The sequence below is a fragment of the Euprymna scolopes genome, chromosome 24 (genome assembly GCF_053919585.1).
Source record: "Euprymna scolopes isolate OS-2025 chromosome 24, ASM5391958v1, whole genome shotgun sequence".
Taxonomy (NCBI): Eukaryota; Metazoa; Mollusca; class Cephalopoda; order Sepiida; family Sepiolidae; genus Euprymna; species Euprymna scolopes.
In genome coordinates, this window is record NC_136505.1 from 7,352,370 (window position 1) to 7,368,196 (window position 15,827).

General features: G+C 32.4%; 1 protein-coding gene across 10 annotated transcripts in view; it reads left to right on the forward strand.

The window, feature by feature from the left end:
• LOC145246571 (cytosolic phospholipase A2-like) overlaps positions 1-15,827 on the forward strand; it is a 594,967-nt gene that overhangs the window by 542,123 nt on the left and 37,017 nt on the right. For all 10 annotated transcript variants that reach the window (XM_080108182.1, XM_080108180.1, XM_080108179.1 and 7 more), the window contains 3 exons: positions 6,759-6,895; positions 9,122-9,344; positions 13,801-13,915. In XM_080108182.1, coding sequence (XP_079964308.1) covers positions 6,759-6,895; positions 9,122-9,344; positions 13,801-13,915 — 475 coding nt within the window. The remainder of the gene's footprint in view (positions 1-6,758; positions 6,896-9,121; positions 9,345-13,800; positions 13,916-15,827) is intronic.

Sequence of the window (15,827 nt, forward strand, 5' to 3'; positions counted from 1 at the left end):
TATGTAAAGATAGTTTTCCGTTTTAACCCGTAATTCCGTATTTTTATTTTTTTATTTATTATTTATTTTTGTTTTAATTTTCCCTGTTTTTCCTATTTATTTTTTTCCAATTATCATATAATTTTATATAATTTTATTTCTATATTTATTCGTGTTTATTTTAATATTAATTTTTTTGCTTAGTGTTTGAATTCGTATTATATTACTCGATGCAGGGGAGGTCACTCTCGTGGTATAATTTTTATCTAGGATTATCTCCCTTGCATTTATATATAAGGAAGTGCATTATATAACAGTGGAAATAAAATGCAAAATATATTTGTAAAATTTTTTTTTTATTATTCAATTTTCACCCCAAACAAGGCACAGTGCCACTTTGAAGCAGAGGGCTACTATTAGGGAATTAATTAGCGGGGTCATTATGAAGGGAGAAGAGTAGAAAGATGTTTGTTAACATTACACTTGAACTTCTGCATATCATTGCAGTTGGGAAAGCAGAATCCCGGAAGGGAGTTCCAAAGACCCGCAGTTCTGGGGAAGAAACTATTGGAGTAAAAGGCTTTCTTGCACCTAGGGATCTCTACTGTAAAGGGATGAGACTTAGTAGCTTGTCGGGTTTGTCGGGTGTAGTTACATCGGGGAGGTACAAATGTTTGCAGTTCGTCAGAGCATTCACCATTAAAGTATTTGTAGAACAGGCAGAGGGATGAAACATCTCGTCGATGGGACAGAGGCTGAAGCCTAGATGACAGTTCAGGACCTATCAGGTTGGCGACTCTTTTTTGAACCTGTCCAGGGGCGAGAGACAAGCAGCAGATGCACTAGCCCAGATGTGACAACAGTACTCCATACATGGGCGAATGGTTGCCTTATAGAGGTATAGGATACTGGCAGGCGTAAGTAGTTTTCTAGCACGGTAGAGGGAGCCAACCTTCCTTGCATCAGCCTTGGCAATGCTCTCAATGTATCTATTCCAGTTCATATTCCCTATAAACGTTAGGCCGAGGAGTTTAAAAGAAGTACTTTCAGGCAATGTGTTCTTGGCCATTGCTATTGGTGGTAGAGAAGGTTTCTTGTAGTTATTGAAGGAAACAAGCTTAGCAGCATTGAATGTGACCAACCATTTTTGTCCCCATTCCACTACAGATTGGAGGTCATCCTCTAGTGTTTCTGCCATTTCCTTGGATATTTGTTCATTTGTTTTCCCCTCATATCTGCTATAGAGAGTGGTGTCATCGGCAAATATACCCATCTCCGAAACAATATTATCAGGGAGGTCGTTTATGAATATCAGGAATAATAGAGGTCCAAGGATAGACCCCTGAGGTACTCCCGCATTTATGTCATATTGTTTGGATGTATGTCCGTCGAGGACAACTTTGATTTTTCTATTACTTAAGAAGGATTTAATTACATTATGAATTCTTCCAGTGATTCCATATGATCTAATTTTCCTTAGAAGACCATCGTGCCATACCCTGTCAAAAGCCTTAGATATATCAAGGGCCACCGCTCTACCCTCCCCTCTTTTATCCAATGAACGGTATATACGTTCAGAAACTACAGTTAAGATATCTGCTGTTGAACGGGCTTGCCTGAATCCATATTGTTTGTCAGTCAGGAGTTTAGCAGCTGTTAGGTGCTGGACTAAGGCTTGATTAACTAAGGACTCAAATATTTTGGCAAAAAGCGGGAGGAGGCTAATGGGGCGATAATTTAGTGGGTCAGTTCTTTCACCAGAATTCTTGAAGACTGGTACCACAGAGGCGGTTTTCCAGCAGTCGGGAAAACAAGATCCGTTAAGACATTTATTGTAAAGTTTGGACAGAACTGGAGCAACCTCGGCAGAGCATTTTTTTAATAGCACAGCCGGGATGAGATCTGGTCCACATGCTTTTGAGGTGTCTAGGTTTTTTATAATAGCATGTACCTGAGAAGGGGTGATTTTCAAATCGTCAAGTGTGGCGTCTGTTCGCAGAGGAAAATCAGGGAGTGAGTGGTGTACCGAGTTCAGTGTGGAGTTTGAGGCAAACCGACTGGCAAGCAGATTAGCCTTGTCAGTTGCCGTGCAAGCAACCTCATGATTGTTTGTTAGTGGGGGAATAATTGACTGTCCATTATTAACTACGCTGTTGTATATTTATAAAAATGAATAAACATGAAAAATAAACCGAATATGGTATATATATATATATATATATATATATATATATATATATATATATATATATGTATATATATACCATATATATATATATATGTATATGTATATATATATATATATATATATATATATATATATTACATTGAGGTCACCACTTATAAAGGCCCGGAAGCCACTCGGGGATAAGGGTTATTATATATATATATATATATATATATATATATATATATATATATATATTGGTTTTACATGATCAGTAATTCATTGCTACACAGTTATGAACATGTTTCGGTCGGCTAGTTTTTAGTAATTAGAGGCCTCATCAGGCAGACCAGCTGACATAAAAGCAAACTTTGCAAAATATATAATTGCAAAACCAGAAGTTTAATTTAATTCACACCTGATATTTTATTTATATTTCTATGAAAAAGATATCATGAGTGTGAATTAAGTACATCTTCTGGTTATGGACTATTACCTAACGATATACATGCTCTGAAATATAAAATTCATTTTTATTTTGCTTAATTAATTGTGACAATTGAAAACTTTTTAGAATATACATGTATAGATATATATTTACTTATAATCATAATATTAAATATTTTGTTTAAAGTTGTTTCCAAGATAATTAATGATTGTAATGTTTGTTTGTTCATGATTTTTCAATGTTTGGCCAACCCCGATAAAGCGGGATAATACACGAAAATTCATTGCCTTACAGAATCAGTTGTGTGTATACAGCACATTTGGAGCTCATGGCGCGCCTCGTCGCGTAATACTCGGAAAAAAAGAGAGAGAAATTTGATATCGACAACTATCCGCTAAAGCATGCAACAGGGGCGATAATCGTATTTGTCTCTAAACTGCAATTGTTGTGTATTGTGTTCGTCTTTTCGCTATGTGCGAAACAGACTGATCTGTCTCCGCAAACTTACGTAAAGTGATCATTAATCTTCTTCAACGCTGGGACGCAAGGAACAAGAAAGGAAAGAAATTTGACTCGGCCTTTTTTTTCAGTTAAAATGAACTGCATTTATTCATTTTACTTTACAAAACAACGCATTGTGTCTTGCTTTAAAAGTCTCTTAGTTCATCTCGTCTACCATGTAGTTTACAAACCATGCCGTTCCGACACCGGCTTAAAAGATTCTCGCCACCACCATGAGGCCAAACTTCCATCTTACGCCGGCATTTTCTTTTTTTTTTTTTTTCTTTACTTTCTCGTTTTCCGCTGTAACGTCACATCGCACACCGGTTTGGTCTTTCGTATACGTGTGATGAAGCTGCTGCTGCTGCTGCTGCTCACACGCGTCAGCGACTCTGTAACACTTCTAAAGTTGAGCCCATAGCCTTGAAGAAGTAAATATAAGTAACGTAATATAAGTTTCCATTGATAAGTCTGACGATTCCATTACTTTGTAGAGACATATCAGTTTAAAAACTAATCTGTAGTTTCGCGCATAGCGAATACACACAGACACAATTTTTAAAAGGAAAAGAATAGGCAATTAATGCCCTTTTTTTACCTCGCTGCTAGCAGACAAACGCCGACACTAGCTTCCGTTTAAATATATTTCCCTTTTTCCTCTTTATCTCTCTCTCTTTCTGTTTCTCTTTTTCCCGTGGCACGCAACAGTGACAACACACGCCACACGTCCCGAGTTTGGTTTACACACGCAAACCGACTCAGTAATGAAACGAACTACTGCGTAGTGATTAAGCCTTATCGAGGTAAGCTAAACTTTGCAAAATAATGAACAATTCTGCAATCCCTAAATTACTTGCGTAACAACATAAAAAAATATGTAATCTAAATACACACATGATTGCCAGAGATCAACAAACGCGCATGTACACAACACACACACACACATTGTCTTATACATTTTCCACCAAAACGTACTGTCTTTATAAAAAAAATAAAGTCTATAGTTGTAAATAAATAAACTTGATATTTATTTTCATTAATTTGTGTTGTTGAACATGCAATGCTACCACAACAAATTTGCCAGGTAAATGTCACTGGCGTGATGATCAAGTCGTGGAAATAATATTGAGTTGACTTATTGTCGCCATAAAAGGTTTTGTCCATGCATAGCACGTCAAAACAAGAATATGCGCATTCTCAACAAAACTTTTACTTAGAAACGAACGAAATCTGGAACTCTCTAAAAATCACAGATTTGGAAAGAAAATAAGTCAGTTCGACCCAAGTGCTACAGAAAGCTAAGATTCTTTCACATGGCATTTCCGCATTACAGCAATATTCCGTCATGCTGCAAAGACCAAATTATCAACATCGCCAACAACTGAACACCGTGAACAGAATTCTCATGCTCATATGTCTTTTAATCTCATGAATACAATATTCCACAAAATGTCTACCAATGTAGATAATAATATATTTAATTGTTCGCTGCATAATTCCTCTTTAATTGGCTTTATGTTATGTTCGGATATTATCTAACATTGCTTTGTTACCAAAGGTTTAATGCAACTATTTATCTTATCTCTTTTTTGTGTCAAACACGATGAGAAAAAACGTCTGAATCGAATGATGAAAATTTTCGCCCCGAAAAAAAGGGTTCGTCTCTGCCTGGACGTGATAAAGAACAAGTGCACGCTGGAACTAGAATATTCATATCTATCACGTGTTACAGGCATGTTTTCCATCCATAGAAGACTTGCCTAATAGAAGTTTTCACTCGTAGTTTAGCACTTAAAAGTCTAAGATGATTGAGTCATATGAATTCGCATTTAAAACGATGTTGAACAACGATATTCTCTGTAAGGAAGTTCAGGGGGCGATAAAAAGAATTGTTCCTTGAAAATCGTGTTTAATGATAAACTGCAGGAGTTCCAGTGACGTGCACATTGCTACCGAGATTTGTATTAAAACGGCTTCAGTAAGCAAGAGTCAAGCACGTAAGAAAGTCCCAGTAATAAACAGGTTGTTTTTATATACATTATGCCATTCTATTCCTTCTTGTTACTTCTTTGGTAAATTAACAAGGAAAACTAGTGAATAATATACATTACAAGTTTAAATTCTTCACGATACATTTTCGAATTAGCATGACCTAGATAAACCACAGAGGTACTGGGAAATGAAAACCATGAAGATAATCCCATCTAAGAACATGTAACAGTGATACAGATGTACATTATATAATTTAATTGATTGCCTTATTTTTTGAGCTTGTATTTCAAGTACTAAACTATCATTATATTATTCAATTTTGTATTTCAGGTAATAAACAATCATTATATAATTCAATTTATTGCTTATTTTTAAAATTTCGTATTTCAGGTAATAAACAATCATTATATAATTCAATTGATTGCTTATTTTTAAATTTCGTATTTCAAGTACTAAACAATCATTATATAATTCAATTTATTGCTTATTTTTTTTTTTAAATTATTTCAGGTACTAAACAATCATTATATAATTCAATTTATTGCTTATTTTTAAAATTTCGTATTTCAGGTACTAAACGATCATTATATAATTCAATTGATTGCTTTTTTTTTTTTTAAATTATTTCAGGTACTAAACAATCATTATATAATTCAATTTATTGCTTATTTTTAAAATTTCGTATTTCAGGTACTAAACAATCATTATATAATTCAATTGATTGCTTTTTTTTTTTAAATTATTTCAGGTACTAAACAATCATTATATAATTCAATTTATTGCTTATTTTTAAAATTTCGTATTTCAGGTACTAAACAATCATTATATAATTCAATTGATTGCTTATTTTTTTTTTTTAAATTATTTCAGGTACTAAACAATCATTATATAATTCAATTTATTGCTTATTTTTAAAATTTCGTATTTCAGGTACTAAACGATCATTATATAATTCAATTGATTGCTTATTTTTTTTTAATTTGATATTTCAGCTGCTTTACAATTATTTTATAAGTTCATTAATTGCCTTATTTCTTAAATTATTATATTTCATGTGTTTAATAGTTATTATATAATTCAATTAATTGCCTTATTTTTTAAATTTTTATATTTCATGTGTTTAATAATCATTATATAATTCAATTAATTGCCTTATTTTTTAAATTTTTATATTTCATGTGTTTAATAATCATTATATAATTCAATTAATTGCCTTATTTTTTAAATTTCTATATTTCATGTGTTTAATAATTATTATATAATTCAATTAATTGCCTTATTTTTTAAATTTTTATATTTCATGTGTTTAATAATCATTATATAATTCAATTAATTGCCTTATTTTTTAAATTTTTATATTTCATGTGTTTAATAATCATTATATAATTCAATTAATTGCCTTATTTTTTAAATTTTTATATTTCATGTGTTTAATAATCATTATATAATTCAATTAATTGCCTTATTTTTTAAATTTCTATATTTCATGTGTTTAATAATCATTATATAATTCAATTAATTGCCTTATTTTTTAAAATGTTATATTTCATGTGTTTAATAATCATTATATAATTCAATTAATTGGCTTATTTTTTAAATTTTGTATTTCAGCTGCTTAACAATCAATGTATCATTCAATTGATTGCTTGTTTTTTTTTATTTCTATGTCAGGTGCCTAACGTTGCTGTTATTGGATCTGGTGGAGGTTTCCGTGCTATGGTCGGTTTCAGTGGGGTCATCAATGCGTTATACAAATCAAAATTACTTGATTGCGTGACTTATTTGGGAGGATTATCTGGATCGACTTGGTAAGTTGGTATCATTAACTATAGTATCAGCAGTTTTAAATGGTAGACATAAAAACAGTGCGACGTATATCCTACCTTCATGCTAACAAAAATGGCTTCGGTCCCGCCTATCGACCTACGAAGTAAGATTTTGGAGATGACTTAAAACTTTCTCAAACAAAACAATTCGCGTTTAATAGTATCATCATTTTAATAACAAGAAAGATAAGTTACTTTCATTCAATCTGATCTTTTGGGGCCTTAAAGTGTTTTGATAGAATTCACAGATAATATTAAGCGCGGACGCATCTATTTTGATCCTCGCCTAGAAAAACTCAAGCCTACCCATTTCATCTTAGTGGAAGTGACAGTGGTCAAATGGTTAACGACACAGACTGACAACCTTGATGTTCCAAGTTCGAATCCAGTTGGTTCCACAAAATCGCTTTCACTTAGGATGTTGGAAACCTTCACGTGGTCCCTCCCGTAAGTATTTGATGTCTTTCTAGAAAAAAAATGCCACAAGAAAAATACCGGAGAAACCAAAGGCAACAATAGAATCTTCGGATGTATGTGATATGATGAAGATGATTTTATCTCAGTAACCGGGAGGCCAACTGACTGCAGAATATCATATGGTTTGGAATACAAATTGAAGATCACACTAACATTGTCTGCCTGTATGATTTAACTTTCGTGAGAATCCCATTCAGCAAATTTGCAATAGTTTACAAAGGCTGCCGCAAAGCAGGTGGGTTCTTTCTATCGAGCTAGAAGACTACTCACACTTGGGAGTATCCTCTACCTTCACAAGGCCACCATTCACCTATGCATGGAATATTGTTGCCACATCTAGGCTGGGGCATTTATCACTACTCTCTCTCTCTCCCTTTCTCTCTCTCTCTCTCTCTCCAAAAAGGAGTCTTCAATCTAATAGGTCCCACCATGTCAATTAAGCTTCAAACCCTGTCATATCGTCGCAATCTTGCATCGCCGTGCCCTTTTTACAAGTACTTTAATGGAATGTGCTCTGATGAACTTGTTGCACTTGTGTCCCCTTGACGTACATATACCTGAAAAATCCGCTTAGCAACAAAATCACACCCTTTCACTGTTGAGGTTCTTAAAAGCCAGAAAGCTTTCTACTTTAATAGTTTCTTCCCTTGAACAGCTAGACTTTGGAATTCCCTCCCTGCTACCTACTTCCCTGACTGTACTGATATGCATACATTTAAATGTGATGTAAAATAACATTTTGTAATCTTTTCTAGGCATGATCCCAAATAGTAATCCCTTATGTCCAGGTGGCGATATACCTTGTTAGGGTTGAACGTGAGTAAAAAAAAAAAGTACATTAAGACACGATAGGAAATTGTTTCTATAAACCAAATTGTTTTACCCAAAGAAATAAATAGGTTAATATTATTTGTAAAAAATATATTTCGTTACAGATCTTAATATTCGCAGGGAACATAAAAAAAATAATGCAAAACTATTATTTACATTTAATCCAACTTAATAATTAGTAGAGTACGCGCCTTCTTCGTATTGTGATGAGTTTGTGCCATTGTGTTAGCATTGTGTTGGTATTGTGTTAACATTGTGTTAGCATTGTGTTAGTATTGTGTTAGCATTGTGTTAGCATTATGATAGTATTGTGTTAGCATTGTGTTAGCATTATGATAGTATTGTGTTAGTATTGTGTTAGTATTGTGCTAGCATTGTGTTAGTATTGTGTTAACATTGTGTTAGCCTTGTGTTAACATTGTGTTAGCATTGTGTTAGCATTATGATATTATTGTGTTAACATTTTGTTAGCATTGTGTTAGCATTATGATAGTATTGTGTTAGTATTGTGTTAGCATTGTGTTAGTATTGTGTTAAAATTGTGTTAGCATTGTGTTAGCATTATGATAGTATTGTGTTAGCATTGTGTTAGCATTGTGTTAGCATTATGATAGTATTGTGTTAGCATTGTGTTAGTATTGTTTTAGTATTATGAAAGTATAGTGTTAGCATTGTGTTAGTATTGTGTTAGCATTATGATAGTATTGTGTTAGTATTGTGTTAGTATTGTGTTAGTATTGTGATAGTATTGTGTTAGTATTGTGATAGTATTGTGTTAGCATTGTGTTAGCATTTTGTTAGCATTGTGTTAGTATTGTGTTAGTATTATGTGAGCATAAAGTCAATATGAATCACTATTTCCTAATTCGTGTTCTCCTCTTACTCTTTTTTCCTCTCCAGGTATTTGTCGACACTTTACTCGCATTCCGAATGGCCGAACATCAAACCGGAAGAAGTGCAAGAAGAACTGAAATATAACATCGATTCGAGTCTCCTTTGGCTTCTCAAACCACAGAGCATTTACCGTTATTTGGATCGAATCCTTCACAAGAAACAAATGGGACAGCCAGTCAGTTTCACCGACTTTTTTGGTCACATGGTCGGCGAAACTATTTTGAAAGGGGTCAGTGACTTAATAAAAATTTGAAATGTGTTTTTCTGTTGTTTTAAAGTGAAAAATATTTTAATAAGATAGTGCTCGTATTCTAATTGTCGGATTTTAACTTCATTGTGCCTAAATTAAATATATTTTAGTTGTCCAACGATTAAAAGCCATAAACTTGATGATTTAAGTTTCCCATGTTGCCATGATATTGATGCTGGGTTAAAAAAAAAAGAACTCTTCAAAAAATATATTTTAAAATACCTCATGTTGAGGTTTTACGCCAGAATCGCATCTCCTCACATCATCCTCTGTTCAAATATAAGTGGAAGCAACTGATTTACAATTAGATGAAAAAAAATTATTTACTTATGTCTTAAACCAATATACCATGCTTAATATTATACAATACAATATAATATAATACAATATAATATAATATAATATAATATAATATAATATACCATGTTAATTATAAGCTAAGAATTTACTAGAGGCAGAAGTTACCACGGCTGATACATAAAAAAAGTTTATCGGTTGTTTATTCTATTAGGTTGATAAGAAAGTTCTTGCAGAATTTTTAATTTTCATTTCAAATGATGTATTTTCAAATAAGTTTACATTATAATACCTTTACTTTATATATCATTTTAAAGGGCGTTTTTCGTTTTATCTAATGGTTTGCATTACAATCGTTTTAAAACAATTATGCCTTATTTTTCGAACGTTGATGGAAAATTATCAAATTCACACAATTTTCTTATTTCAATTCAAGCTAGGCTGAAAAGTTGCTGAAACAGCTCGCAATATCAAAGAAGTGTTTGACACATGAACCACTACTGGATGCGCAGTACAATGGTTGTCGAAGAAATTTTATGGCGGCGACGAGAGTCTTGAACATGATAAATGTAGTGATCGGCCATCCGATGCTGGAAATAATCAATGAAGACCCTGAGTGCAAACCAATCCACGTAAAACTGTTCGAGAACTTGCTCCTGAATTAGAACGTATACGGCGATTTCCAACCACTTTGGAGAGATTGGAAAGACAAAAAACACTTGCTAAATGGATGTCTCACGAAATGAACGAACACCAAAATAAACGACGTTATGAAGTGTCATCTTCTGTTCTTTTACGTAACAAGAACGACCCGTTTCTCGGCCGGGTTTTAACTTGCGATAAAAAGTGTGTTCTTTACGACAACCGGCGATACTCACCTCAGTGTTAGACGCCGACGATACTCCACAAAATTTCCTAAAGTCAGAGTTGCACTAAAAAAAGGGTTAGCTGACCGTTTAGTGGTCTGTGACTGGTTTAATCCATTGGATTTTTTTATATACAGGCGAAACCATTACGGCAGAAAATTGCTGTCAACAAATGGATGAAATGCGTCAGAGACTTCGACAACAACAAGCATCATTAGTCAAAAGAAATGGCTAAATTCTCCTCCACGACAATGCTCGATCGCACGCTGAAGTTGAACGAATTGGCCTACGAAAGTCTGCCTCATCCGCCATACCTTCCAGGCCTTCCAACTACCACTTTTTGCGTGAGAAATGCTTCAAAGATCTCAGCGATATTAAAAACACATTCAGCTATTTCATCGCCACCAGAATGCAAGATTTTTATGTTACTGGCATAAATGCACTTGTTTTGCGTTGGACAAAACATGTTGATTTCGATGGTGCTTTTTTTTTTTTTTTTTTGCTCAATAAATTTTTGTTTGAGCCGAATATGTTCATTAGAATTTAAAAATTAAAAACCGCAGGAACTTTCTTGCTAACTTGATAATCGTACAAACCAAAACTGAAATGGAGGAAATTACGAGTCAACAGACCGATAGGTTTAAAACACCAATATTTTCAACATTTAAAGCCGATTCAGATTTGAATAATAATTCGTAATTTCGTGATTCTGTAATGTTTTAGATGGGGATTGATAATTTGTATTTTTTGCTTTGATTAGTTCCACTTTGTTTTTATTTTTAGAAACATCCGACCGATTTCATGAATATCAAATTTGGGAATATTTCTCTCGAACGTTATAATCTGTACAGAATATCGAACAAAACCTTTTATTTAATTCAAGCGAATTATTTGATTCTCACTTCATGGTATCCGAGTGTTTTAGTTGTTTAATGAGCAATAGTCTCTCAACACAACTGCCTCCCTAAAAGAATATGTGAGTGTGTGTGTGTGTGTGTGTGTGTGCAAGTATGAATGCATTATTTAAATTCACACAATAGTTGAGCCAATAATGCAGTGGTGTATAGAACACATCCCATAATACAATAATTTAATAAAGCGATAAAATAATCTACGAAGAAATTCAAAGTTTTAGAAAACTTGTTACATTTTATAATTAACAAAATATATAGTTTGGAAATTGCTGTAGACAGCTTTAGTATCCTTGCTTATTCTCCCGATTTGCAGTGTTAACTTATTTACATTATCAAAGATATAAACATACACACACTCATGTGTGTGTGTGTGTGTGTGTGTGTGTGTGTGTGTGTGTGTGTGTGTGTGTGTGTGATCTCAGTCCATCAATATCGATGACTACTACAAAACTGTGAGAGGCGCGTAATTTTTTTTTTTGTGGCAGGAGTTTCGCAATTTCCAACCACACTTGAGTCGGCACTGTTAAATACCAGTGGCAAATAGAAATTTCAGGATGTCTAGAAACAATGCTGAGATAAGCAGAGAGCACGTGCAGCGCCTGCTATTCCCAATATTCCCGAATGGTCACCCATCTAAAAAGCAATAACCTCAGATTATATATATATATATATATATATATATATATATATATATATATATATATATATATATATATATATATATATATAATTTATATATATATATGGCGATTAAGCTACACTGAATATTCGGCGTTTCATCCACTCTAGGATTCCTCAGGCTTATCCTAGAGTGGATGAAACGCCGAATGTTCAGTGTAGCTTAATCGCCATATATATATTATAAATTACTAACTAGCTCTACCTAGTCTGGGTGTGTGTGTTCCCCGGTCGTAAAGTACGCTTAAATATTACATTTTAATGTGTGCAGATTTTGTATTTATTATTATGGATCCAATTCTCTATTGATTATTATATTGTACCTAATATATATGGTAATGAATTCAAAAGTTAAAAATCACTTTGGTGCCATCAGCTACAATAGAAACTAAAACATTCAGTGCTCCATCCATAGTCGTTATTTAGCGATTCAGCCTTCGTCGTTATTATTTAAGCTATCGCAAGATGGATAAACAAAAGTGAAATTTTAAACAACTTTAAGCTAAAAATGTATATGTACGCATGCTCAGAAGTTAGTCGATTTACTTCTGCCAAGGTCAATTTTCTTTTCAATTTTGACTCCTTATCAGCCATTTTTGTAGGCTACAAATCAAATCGAAAGTGTTCCCGGGGTCTAAACACTTTTTATATCAAGTTTCAAGTCTGTTGAACAGATATTCAGAGAGCAGTTTGGTAGAGCCATTTCGCACACACTCAAATAATGTCACACGTATATATATATATATATATTTATATATATATATATATATATATATATATATATATATATATATATATATATATGTTTATGTGCTAGAACGTTTTCATCCTAAATTCTACGCAATTATGCACGATGTAGAATCTACGCATAAAAAGAATTACATATAATTGTTAAATGAAGCCAATCATCTAATATGAAACCATATAATTAAATAACTAATTAATGGAACCTCGTTTTTCAAAGGAATGTGCAAAGCAGTTAACCTTATTCATGACTGAGTATGTTAAGAAATACGTTTTAACAATTTTTAAATAGAAAAAATAAGCATTTAATATCAATTCCCGAGCGAGGAAAAAAAATTGCAGGTATATAGATTTAAACTTATTTTTATACTTACAGATACTAGTGTTTCATGCTTACGCTATATTCGGTCTAGGAGGTGATGTTTACTGCTGGTCCCAAAATCACCCTTCACCACGAAGTCACCGGCAATTAACACTAGAATTAAGGAAAATTAAGTCCTTATAAATTCCAAATCAGTGGGCTCACCTAGTAAACAGTCTGCGAGTATTCAACGATCAGAAGTCGCCAGGTTGTACTTGCGCTAAAGCTTGCCACTTTTTCTTAATACTCTACAGATGGCTCAACTTAAAGAAGCTAATAATAATTTTTTTAAATATTAACAATTATTTCATACCTACAAATATTAGTGATTCATGTTTACGCAATCATCAGTGTAGGAAATGATAATTACTGTTGGTCAGCATTTCAGTAATATTTAATGTATACATTTGCTAAAAAAATAAAAATATAGGCAATCTATGCCTTTCTTTCTCGGGATGGTAATCTTACAGAACATGTAGAATTTTTTTTTTAAATAGTTGTTCCTGACACTGTAATACTTTTTGTCCTTTTAACTGGTTAATCTTAAACTTTCTATTTTTTTCTATTTTGCTTAGAGGCTTCATAGCAAATTAAGTGACCAACAAGACAAAATAGCCACCGGCGATGTACCAATGCCACTTTACACGTGCGTGCATGTTAAGAAAGACGTCTCCGCAAAGTCATTCCAAGGTAAATTTACACTATTTATTTTGTATACTAAGCTTTACTAACGACACATCTAATGTAAAATCCGAATAGACTCGCTTCTACTATTGTGGAAATTGTCCAGCCAGTAGCAATTCCTTGCATAGGAAATGTGTGCATCCATTAGAAATGTGAATACAAAATATATAGAGTGTTCAATGCGCTTTCAATAAGTTTTCAGACTTCTTTTACGGGCATTTAAAATGGTCATAGACTCTCGAAAATTTAATATGTTAAGCCATTCACAAGGAAAAAATTAAACATCCAGCTAACACACTCTGGACAAACACTGAGACAACACTTATCAAAAACTAAAGAACAAACCGACAACGATCCCTGCACTCAACCAAATTGCCATATCAATAATGTAGAATTATGTAAACGCACATAGTATGTCAAATACAATGTACGGTATGCAAAAAGTTCTACATCGGCAGCACAGTTAGGCCATTGTACATACGCATAAAATAACACGTTACAATCAATGTGTCTTCATTCCATAAACACCTATCAAACAAACTCAACCCCAACAAAGATATACAAACAAAAATATTAACCACAGGAAGAAACCAGGGTAATCTAAGACTTAAGGAATCACTACTAATAAAAAATCATAACCAAAATAAGTATCAGGAGAGAATTAAACAGCAGCGTCTTTATATAAAGACAGGAATACCTATAACACTTCGAACATGCATTCACAACTTGTAATAACAAACAGATAATGCTTTTACCCCACCACGCATCAATAATAATATATAATAAAATGAATAAAGTTAAATGAAACACAGAGAATAATATATATGTATATGTATACATATAAATAAACATATAAATAAACATATAGAATAAATAAAATAATAAACCAATAAAACTGTAATAAAATAAATAAATTGGATTATTAAAATAAAATATATATATGTATGCATATGTATGTATGGGCATGCACATATGTGCATGTATTTATGTACACGCTTATATGTATGCGTGTATGCGTATACATATTGACGTATACACTTTAGCAAGGAAACCAATCGTCCAGTTACCTCTCTTTGACCATTCTCATTGTCCAAGACGGATATAAATACTGCACTAACATAGAAGTCATTAACTAAGTGTGTATATATATAAGTATAACACGCAACAAATTATCATTTTTATATATATAAATATATATATGTATACATATAAGCATAACACGCAACAAATTATCATTTTTATATATATAAATATATATATGTATATATATAAGCATAACACGCAACAAATTATCATTTTTATATATATAAATATATATATATGTATACATATAAGCATAACACGCAACAAATTATCATTTTTATATATATAAATATATATATATGTATACATATAAGCATAACACGCAACAAATTATCATTTTTATATATATAAATATATATATATGTATACATATAAGCATAACACGCAACAAATTATCATTTATATATATATATGTATACATATAAGCATAACACGCAACAAATTATCATTTTTATATATATAAATATATATATATGTATATATATACATATATATATATTTATATATATAAAAATGATAATTTGTTGCGTCTTATGCTTATATGTATACACTTAGTCACATGTATACAGTTAGTCATAAGCGTGTTATGCTTATATGTATACACTTAGTCACATGTATACAGTTAGTCGATTTACTTCTGTCAAGGTCAATTTTCTTTTCAATTTTGACTCCTTATCAGCCATTTTTGTAGGCTACAAATCAAATCGAAAGTGTTCCCGGGGTCTAAACACTCTTTATATCAAGTTTCAAGTCTGTTGAACAGATATTCAGAGAGCAGTTTGGTAGAGCCATTTCGCACACACTCATATATACATATAGTAAATGCTAACAATAC